Raw genomic sequence first — 9,838 nt, 5'->3', positions numbered from 1 at the left:
AGCCCGCGGAGGCAGGAGGAGAGGAGGCGCCTGCGCTGGTCCTGCTGGTGCTGGTGCTGCCGGTGCTGGTGCTGCCGGTGCTGGTGCTGCCGGTGCTGGTGCTGGTGCTGGTGCTGCCGGTGCTGGTGCTGCCGGTGCTGGTGCTGGTGCTGGTGCTGCCGGTGCTGGTGCTGCCGGTGCTGGTGCTGGTGCTGGTGCTGCCGGTGCTGGTGCTGCCGGTGCTGGTGCTGCTGGTGCTGGTGCTGCCGGTGCTGGTGCTGCTGGTGCTGGTGCTGCTGGCAGCGCTGGAGCGGACACTGCAGGCTCCCGAGCAGCACGGAGGGCGGGGGTGGGGGGGGGCAGTTGTTGCGTCCCGCGGGGGCACGTGTCTCCTCCACACCCGGGAGCCGGCCCTGCCCTCACTCCCTCCACAGCCTGGCAGCTCCTGCCACCCGCCCCCACCCCCTCCGACTCTCCCCTCGCCTCCCGCCAGCTCACCACGGGCCCTGGCGGCAGAGCTGAGGAGACTCCGCTGCGGTGAGGACCAGCCTGGAGGGGGAGCTGCCCGCCCTCATGCCCTGCTGCACGGTGAGTGCCGCCTGGGGGCGGGGGGGGGGGGCGGGGGGGGGGGACTGAGGGCCTGGAGGAGGGGCCGCGTGCAGGGGCGGGAAGGGGGGCGCTGGGGCCGGAGCGGCAGGTGGTGGGAGTGAGTTTTCTGCGACTCCTCCAGGTTCCTCGGGGCTGGCGCTGGGCAGAGGCCGGGTCCTGCGCCCCGCGATGCCCCCTGCAGAGCCCAGGCCCTGCTGCATTGCACCCCGGCTCCCAGCCCTCCTCCCGGCCGCACCCAGCGCCACCTGGAGGGGACGGCGATCCATCCCCCTGGGGGGGGGGCAGGTGGGCAGTAGGTGGGACGTAAGCACCGTTGTCCCTTTCAGGGTCTGAAGCCCGTCTCCCCATCTCCCCTGGTCAGCACCCGCGCCCGCGCCCACGCGCCTGCCTTCCTTGCCCACACACTTTCTTCAGAAAACAGACTGGGAAGGGGTATTTGTCGTCTCCGGCCTGCGGCCTGGCACATGGGACAAAGCCGAGAGGCATTGGGTGCTCTGGGTGCAGAGGGCACCCCCGTGCCAGGGCCAGACGCCTGCCCGGAGGGGAGCTGACCTTCGGCCTGGGGGGTCGGGCCTGGCATCACGAGGGAGCAGTGTCAGCCCCAGGACCGAGGCTCTGGAGTCCCGGCTCTGGGGGCTCCCACAGGGCACTGCGGGGGGCAGCGTGCCGGCCCCCCCCACCCCAGCCTTCAGGTCAGTGGGGAGCTGTGGGTCCACGCAGGTGCCGGGGGGCTCCGCTTCTACTGCCCCCCAGGAACCCGGCCCCCCGGGCGGCACTGTCTTCTCTGTGTTTATGTAACAAGCTGGCGCGAGCCGGACGGAGAGGGAGGCTGGCACAGGGGCCACGGAGAGGGAGGCTGGCTGGGGCCTCGGAGAGGAGGCTGGCACAGGGGCCACGGAAGGGAGGCTGGCACAGGGGCCACGGAGAGGGGAGGCTGGGCACAGGGGGCCACGGGAGAGGGAGGCTGGCACAGGGGCCACGGAAGGGGAGGCTGGCACAGGGGCCGCGGGGAGAGGGAGGCTGGCACAGGGGCCCGCGGGAGAGGGAGGCTGGCACAGGGGCCGCGGACAGGGGGGCTGGCACAGGGGCCACAGGAGAGGGGGGGCTCGCACAGGGGGCCGCGGAGAGGGAGGCTGGCTGGGGCCAGCGGAGAGGGAGACTGGCACAGGGGCCCACGGAGAGGGGAGGCTGGCTGGGGCCGCGGGAGAGGGAGGCTGGCACAGGGGCCACAGAGAGGGAGGCTGGCACAGGGGCCGCGGGAGAGGGAGGGCTGGCACAGGGGCCGCGGGAGAGGGGAGGCTGGCACAGGGGGCCGCGGGGAGGAGGGAGACTGGCACAGGGGCCACGGAGAGGGAGGCTGGCTGGGGCCCGCGGGAGAGGGAGGCTGGCACAGGGGCCGCGGAGAGGGAGGGCTGGCTGGGGGCCGCGGAGAGGGAGGCTGGCACAGGGGCTGCGGAGAGGGGGGGGCTCGCACAGGGGCCGCGGAGAGGGAGGCGGGCTGGGGCCCGCGGAGGAGGGAGGCTGGCTGGGGCCGCGGAGAGGGGGGGCTCGCACAGGGGCCGCGGAGAGAGGGAGGCTGGCTGGGGGCCGCGGAGAGGGAGGCTGTCCCGGAGCCGCATTGCCGGTCCAGGACCTTCCATGGGCCTGCGGGTCAGACCAGGGCCTGCTCAGGGGGCGAAGGTTATCTCACCCCCTGGGTTCACATCCTCGTCCTCCTGGGAAGAGCCTGTGTTGTTTCCCTGCCTCACTTTCCCCCGTCTGTGAAGTGGGAGCGTGATGTTAATCACACGCCCGCTGGTCGTTTCTGTGAGAGTTAAATGAGCCCCGAGTGCGGGGGTGCCCGGCGGTCGGGACACGGTGCTGTGAGTGTTGGCTGTGGCCACCAGGGGGTTAACGGAACATTCCTTAGTTCTGACGTGGCCTCGTCTACTCACCTTTAAAAAAGATGTTTTTATTGATTTTTAGAGAGAGAGGAAGGGAGAGGGAAAGAGAGATAGCAACATCGATAATAGAGAAACATCACTGATCCGCTGCCCTCCTGCACGCCCACACTGGGGATGGAGCCCACAACCGGGCCCTGTGCCCTGACGGGAATCGAACCCTGACCCCCTGGTTCATGGGTTGATGCTCAGCCCCTGAGCGGCGCCGGCCGGGCCTCACCCTCCTTCGAGAGCCGACAGATGTGAGCGTCGGGTGAGCAGGCATCGCTGGAGGCTGGTTGGCACACGATTCGGTGCCCACGGGCGAGGTAGAGGGAAGTCGCTGGGCTCAGGGTGCGTGGCCCCCACAGCGGGCACCCCTGATGCTGCCAGACACGGAAGCCTGCTTGGTGCCCAGCGCCAGGGTGCCCAGCGCCAGGGTGACCGGACAAGCCCTGAGGCTGTCCGGAGCCTGGATCCCAGCTGGCAAACCTCACGCCTCGGCTGAGTCAGGAGCAGCTCCCGGGTGGCCGTCCTTGGCTGGCACATCATTCGTCCTTGTCACACATGTTAGTCCCGACCCCTGCCCACCCGGGAGCCGGGGGCCGCGAGGGACCTGCTCCTCCTGCCTGTCCCAGACTGACATATGGCGGCCCAGGCGCCGCCCCCAGCGCCGCACGGAGCCTCAGGGCACAGCTGCTCACCTCGCCCTTAGATGTGCCCGTCCTGGGCCTGAGCCCACGGAGCCCCCGGAGCCCACGGAGCCCACGGCCACAGACGCGGTGCCCGCTGTCCAGGCCCCAGGGCCACCCTGTCGCTGTCGACGGGCACCCTGCAGCCGCGGTTGCCACGGGCCTGGCCTTGGCCGTCCTTGCCAGGTGTGAAGGAGAAAGCCAGGTGGCGCAGGCTCCTGGCACCGATGCCCGTCAGCTGCTTCAAATTACAGCCACCGCGCTGGGTCGGCGAGGGCTGTGCCGACTTCAGCAGAGGCCTCGGTGCCAGCCCCGAGCTGGCGGCTGTGCGTGCAGGCTGAGCCACTTCGCACCAAACCCCTCACCAAACCCCGGGAAGGAGGGGTGGGGGAGAGCCCCGGCCCACCCAGCCGCGGGCGCTCGCGGTTCAGCCAGAGCTCCAGCAGGGACAGCTGGATGGATGGGGGGCAGGGCCAGACAGGAAGCTGCAGGGGGCCTCCCCGGAGGAGGGTGGGGAGATCCTGGGTCCCCAAGGCCTGGCCGGGATCCCCAGCTGGTGAGCCCCTCCCCAGCCCCCCCTTTCTCTCCACACCTGAGCCATCTCTCCCTTCCTCCAAGACGGAGACAGGCCCCCTTTGGTTTGGCCAATCCCTGCCCGGACCTCAGTGCCCTGCCGACACCTGCTCTCCGCCTGCCTCCACTCTGAGCGCACCTGAGACCCTCACCAGAGCCCGGGAGGCCTCGGTCTTCCCACCTGCGCAGTGGGCGTGTCTGGTTTCCCAGGGCTGCCTCACAAGCACCTCGATGGGCACTGACACGCCAGGCATTTATTCTCCGACAGCCTGGAGGCTGGGCGTCCGAGACCGAGGTGCGGGCAGGGCTGGCTGCCCCCAGTCCGTGGGGAGACCGTGGTCCAGGCCCCGTCTTTCTTCTCCGCGGCCTGTGGAGGCACCACCTTGGCTCTGGCCCCGGGGCAGCCCCAGCCGGCCGCTCCTAGCCCAGGGGAGGGGATGGTTTTACCTGCTTCCCCATTTCTCCCCCAGCAACTTCCTCTCTGCCCAGCAGGGGTCACTGTGGGGACAGGGGACAGGTGGGGTGGGAGGAGCCCGCGGTGGGGGGGCGGGGGTGGGGGGGGCGGCGGGAGCTGAGGCTAGAGCTGTGCCCAGCTGGGCAGCCTGAGCCGGAGGCTCCCGTGTCCACAGAGTGACCACCCATGGACCCGGAGCTGAACCTGAGGGAGTGGATTAGCGGGGATTGTGGTGAGGGGCCGGGCCTCCCTGGCACCGGAGCTCAGCACCCCGGACCGGGCCCAGGACCCTGCGCTCACAGGCCTCTGTCGTCCAGGCTCCTAGACCCCCGGAGCAGAGCAGACGGTGTGATGAAAGTCCCCGTCCTGCAGGGGGCGCTGAGGCTCGGCGAGGTGTGCCCACCTGCGGGGGTCGTTACTAGAACGGAGCCCTGGCTCCCTGGGTGAGGCATCCCTGCCTCCTCCACCCTCCTCCACAGTTATCTCTGAGGGAGGACGGGAGTGTCACACATTCCTTCTGGATCAAGATAAGGTTTCATTTCCTGTGAGGGCGCAAAGCTTCTGAATGGCTGATTCCAGATAAGCTAGCGGCAGCCACTCACACCCTAGCGTAAGTGAGCAGGGAGCCCTTCGGGCCGGGTTCATAGCAGAACAGGATGCAGAGCAGTGGGTGCCCAGAGGCCATTAAGCATAAACAGAGAACCTCTTCCTGGATTTGAGGGGGGCTTTCTAAGAAAGGGGATGCGCTCTGCAAGAGCCCCAGCAAGCAGCAGACGCCCAGGGGGGCCCTGAAGGAAGAGGAGGGTCCACTCTCAACCCCCGCCCCACCGTGGGACCCGGAGTACCTGGCAGGCCTGCCCAAGGGGCCACCCCTGGTTCCGGCCTAAGCATCCCCCACGCCCCTGCCTCAGGAGGGGGCTGGCCCTGGGCCTGGAGAGGGAGGGGGAGGCCGAGGGGGCAGGGAGGGTGCTGCCAAGAACCCCCACCCCCACCCCCGGGCCTGCATCTGGCCCCCAACCCCCCAGCCCTGTCCGCGTGGCCTTGCTGGGACGTAGGTCTCTGCAAACGGTGAAGTGAAGGGCGCTCGGTGGACCCTGTGACCTTATAGAGCAGTGGTTCTCAACCTTCCTCACGCCGCGGCTCTTTAACACAGCTCCTCATGTTGTGGTGACCCCCAACCATAAAATTATTTTCGTGGCTACTTCACAACTGTCATGTTGCTACTGTTATGAATCGTCATGTAAACATCTGATCTGCAGGATGTATTCAGGCGACGCCCGTGAAAGGGTCGAAAAGAGAGGGAGATTGGAGACACACAGGGGACATGCCCACGGGGCGACCGAGGGCAGCCACTGGAGGGCTGTGCCCACAGGGCGGAGTCCCAGCCCTGAATCTGATGCGCCTCCACTCGAAGAGGCGGCAGGTGGTCCCGCTGAGCTCCGGGCGGCCCTGCAGGAGCCCGAGGCTGGGGGAACCGCAGCCTTGGCGGAGAGGCCCGTCGGCCCCTCCGGGGCATTTCTCTGTTATCGTGACGGGTTTCCCAGGCCTGTCACCCCACCTCACGGCAACACCCACCTGGGCCCTGCACCCTCCTCCATGCCAAGTGGGCGCTGGCCCCCGCAGGAGGGCCAGAGGGAGGCTGCGGCCGGCTGGCCCCGGTGCCACCTCCAAGGACGGGCTCCGTCACTGCGAGCCGCTCTGAGCTCAGCGCCCGCGTGTGTCCTGGCGGCCCCAGGACTGAGCCTCCCCCGCCTGAGCGCCTTTCAGGCTAAGGCAGGTGCACGGCCCTGTCCCCAGCGCTGCTGCCCCAGGAGAGGAGGGAGCCCGGCCGGCGGGGCTCGGGGATTGAACGTCAACCTGGGAACCAGGGGGTCAGGGTTCAGTTCCTGGTCAGGGCACCTGCCCGGGTGGCAGGCTCCATCCCCAGTGTGGGGTGTGCTGGAGGCAGCCGATCGATCGATGATTCTCTCTCATCATTGATGTTTCTATCTCCCTCTCCCTTCCTCTTTGACATCAATAAAAATATATATTTTTAAAAGGGAGGCGGGGAAACTCTACGACATTACACCTTCGTTGTTACTACTGGGCGTGAGCCTGAGTCAGGGGCTGAGACGTGTGGATCCGAAGGACCGGTGTGTGGTGAGAGAGACAGCCACAGAGGGACAGAGAGATGGACAGAGGGACAGAGAGATGGACAGAGAGATGGACAGAGGGACAGAGAGAGGGACAGAGAGATGGACAGAGGGACAGAGAGAGGGACAGAGAGATGGACAGAGGGACAGAGAGATGGACAGAGAGATGGATAGAGGGACAAAGAGGGTGGACAGAGGGACAGGGACAGAGGAGACAGAGCCATCGGGCAGCAGGCTGGTCAGGAAGCCCCAGGCGGTTGCCAGCGCCACCCAGCGGCCGCGCGGGAGATTGCAGCTGGAGGCCGGTTTCCCAGGAGAAAACAGCAGCAGCAGCTGTTACTCATGCCCACACCTGACGGTGACTCAGGGCCCGAAGACAGCACCTCCCAGGCCCGGCGGGGGGGGGGGGGGGGGGGGGGGGCGGACAGGCCAGGCCCCGATGCCTCTCTGCTTGGCCCACGCCCCCTCCTGCTCCATGGCAGGGGGTGGAGGTCACGGGACCGGCTGGAGGACAGGCCTCCTGGTCGTGCCCAGCCCTCCTGCACCCGGGGGACAGCCCCAGCCTGCCGCGGGCAGACCCTGGCCTGGGGTCCTGCCTCGGCCGCTCCGGCTGCCTGGCCTGGAGCTGGGCCCTGAGCCTGGAGGAGGCGTGGAGACGGACCCCGCCTCTGGGTAGGGAGGGAGGGGACGCGGCCAGTCAGGCCTGGAAAGCGGGGACGCTGGGGCCAGGCACGCGCTGGTCTAGCGATAAATGCACCGCATTCTAATCCTCGCGGGGATGTTTCTCCGTGGACTTTTAGAGAGAGGAAGGGAGGGAGGGACGGGGGGTGGGGGGGAGAGAAACATCCACGTGAGAGACACACCACTGGCTGCCTCCTGCTCACGCCCTCACTGGGGTCGGGGATTTGAACCTGTAACCCAGGTACGTGCCCTTGACCGGGAATCAAACGTTATGGTCCCTCGGTGGGCGGGCCGACGTTCTAAACCACTGAGCCACCGGCCAGGGAACGTTTTTTATCGTTTTTTATCATTAGTGCCTGCGTCCACAGACCACGCCGGGGCCTCGTGGGGCAGAGCGCAGCCGCCGCCAGGAAAGGGGCTGGGGACTGGGGGCGAAGGGCTCGGAGCTGCCCCTGGGTGTCCAGGAAGCCCGCAGGCTGCTCCCTGGGATGGAGGGGCGGCGGGGGACCAGGCGGGGGACCAGGCGGGGGACCCTGGCCAAACCCCCGGTCACCCCTGCTGCCCAGAGCACCAAGCCCAGCGCCCAACTAGGCGTCAGGGACCCGGCCCGAGTTCAGCTGTGCCGCTTACCACCCGGGGCCTCAGTCGCCCCGCCTGGGAAGTGGGGAGAGAGTCCACTGCTGCCCTCGTGAGCCGAGAGGACCGAGGAGGCACAGGCGTGAGAGGCCGGGCACCCCTGGCTCCCCTCCTCCCAGCCGCAGGGAAGTGGTCTTCCGCCCGCTCAGGAGGAGTCCTCCACTTTCCCAAAGGTGAGTGTGCGCCCCAGAGCGCCTGGGGGAGGGGAGGGCAGGGAGGGGGGTCCTGGGGGGAGGGGAGGGCAGGGAGGGGGGGTCCTGGGGGGAGGGGAGGGCAGGGAAGAGGGTCCTGGGGGAGGGGAGGGCAGGGAGGGGGGTCCTGGGGGAGGGGGAGGGCAGGGAAGAGGGTCCTGGGGGAGGGGAGGGGAGGGCAGGGAGGGGGGGTCCTGGGGGAGGGGAGGCCCGGCAGGCTGAGAGCCGGCAGGGCCTGGGATCCCTGCGCTCCTGCTCCTGGCGATCCCGCCCGGGTTTTGCGGCCGCCCCTCCCTCCTCCCTCCGCTCCCCTCCCTCCTCCTCCCGCTCCCCTCCCTCCTCCTCCCGCTCCCCTCCCCTCCCTCCTCGCGCTGGGCTCAGTCCTCTGGCATTTCCTGCGCCCGGGAAGCGCCGCAGCGGAGCCCCGCGCCCCGCGCCCCCGCGCCCAGCTCCCCGCACGGTAGGCGCTGCGGGCGGATCCGCCGGGAGGGCCCGGGGCCGGGAGGGGCCGGGAGGGGCCGGGAGGCGGCGGACAGGCCGAGGGCGCAGCGCCCAGCGGCCCGGAGCGCCCAGCGTCGGGGCGGGGAACGCTGTGCGCGGCGCCCGGGCCCTGGGGACGGGGCACCCCCCTCGGACCCCGACAGCGGCTGGCGCTGCGGAGACCCGCGGGGACCGTGGCGCCCGGGGCAGCGGCCGCGGAAGGTCTCCTGGGCTCCGCGCGGGCGGGTTGGGGCGCGGGCGGCCCCGGGTGTGGGAGCGGCGCGCGCAGCCTGGCTCCCCACTAGGAGCGGCGGGAAGGAGGGGACCCAGCGCAGCGACCCGGGCGCAGAGGGGCGGGTGTGCGGGGCGGGGCGGGGCGGGGCGGGTGCGGGTCTGGACCGGCCCTGGGGTCTGTCTGGCCTCCTGGCTCCCCAGCTGGGTTCCGGGGGCTGTGTCTGGGGCCATAGGGTGAGGGGCCACCTGCTCCCCCACCGCCACCGCCCTCCGCCGACCCCCTGCAGCCCTGGAGCCTCCAGAATTGTTTCTGGGGGTCCAGGGGGGTCCGGGGAGGGTGGGGCATGGTTTGGGGGGCCGCCCGCAGCCCCTGGGGCCCACTCACAGCCTGGGCTCCCGGGGGCCCTCAGCCGGGCTGGGGGGCGCCCGCAGTGGCTGGAGTCGGGGTGAGCGTGGCCCTGGGTGTGGACAGGCCCCAGGAGGAGTGGGCTCCCCTCGCCGCCTTGGGCGGGGCAGGCCCGGCGCTGGCTGGATTTCACACTTCCTACTCGTTGGCACGAGGAAGAATGCGCGTGTGTGTCTGCCGGCCCCTCAGGTGCCTCTGGGGGTGGACCCCTGGCATTGCCCCCTGGGCACGACCACCAGGCCCGGGACAGAAGCAGGGCGTCCGCAGGGGCGTGGGCACCGCTGGGGGCTGGGGGCCGTGTACCGGCAGGACCCGTGTCCCAGGCCCTGCCCTCACAGGAGCGGGCGGTGGGCTGCCTGCCCCAGGGCCTTTGGTCCCCGCCTCCCTGGCCGTGGGGCCTGGCGGCTCCTTGAACTTGACAGGCTGCGCGGACAGCAGGCAGCTCGGGCGTCTGTGCTCCCCCTTGGGCCCAGCTCCAGATCTGCGGGTCCCATTGTCTGCCCACACGTGTGCGGGGCGGGAGGCAGGCCGCATGGGTCTGGCTGGCGGTGCCGGGCTGAGTGTAGGAAGGTGACCGAGCAGGTGGGCCGGGGTGGGGCCGCCTCGAGACGGAGGTGCAGGTGCTGCGCCCTGGGCAGTGCCCCTGATGCCCCCGGAGGCCCCTTTGTCTGGGGGTCGGGCCAGCCCTGCAGAGGGGAGACCGCAGGACGCAGACCCACACTCCCCTTGGGGTTTCCCTGTGCTGTGCGGGTCCAGGATCACCTCCTCCCTTGAAAGCTCTCTTCCTGGGAGTCATGGCCCTGCCCCGCGTGGGGAGGGAGGGAGACGCCCTGATGAGCCCGCGGTTGGTCT

At 69.8% G+C, this 9,838-nt stretch overlaps 1 protein-coding gene across 4 annotated transcripts in view; it reads left to right on the top strand.

The window, feature by feature from the left end:
• Nucleotides 1-495: 495 nt before the first annotated feature.
• Nucleotides 496-9,838, top strand: part of OSBPL5 (oxysterol binding protein like 5) — a 36,325-nt gene continuing 26,982 nt past the window's right edge. Inside the window, exon 1 of one of the 4 annotated variants that reach the window (XM_070427114.1) lies at nucleotides 496-567. In XM_070427114.1, coding sequence (XP_070283215.1) covers nucleotides 553-567 — 15 coding nt within the window. In that variant the 5' untranslated portion in view covers nucleotides 496-552. Of the gene's footprint in view, nucleotides 568-7,729; nucleotides 7,849-8,257; nucleotides 8,327-9,838 lie in introns of those variants that run through there. The other 3 variants (XM_070427115.1, XM_070427117.1, XM_070427116.1) reach the window with 3 other exon arrangements.

The sequence above is a fragment of the Myotis yumanensis genome, unplaced genomic scaffold (genome assembly GCF_028538775.1).
Source record: "Myotis yumanensis isolate MYYU_CA2020_CCGP unplaced genomic scaffold, mMyoYum1.0.hap1 SCAF_10, whole genome shotgun sequence".
Lineage (NCBI taxonomy): Eukaryota > Metazoa > Chordata > Mammalia > Chiroptera > Vespertilionidae > Myotis > Myotis yumanensis.
The sequence above is the reverse complement of the archived record's forward strand: the minus strand, read 5'-3'. Positions and strand labels throughout refer to the sequence as shown.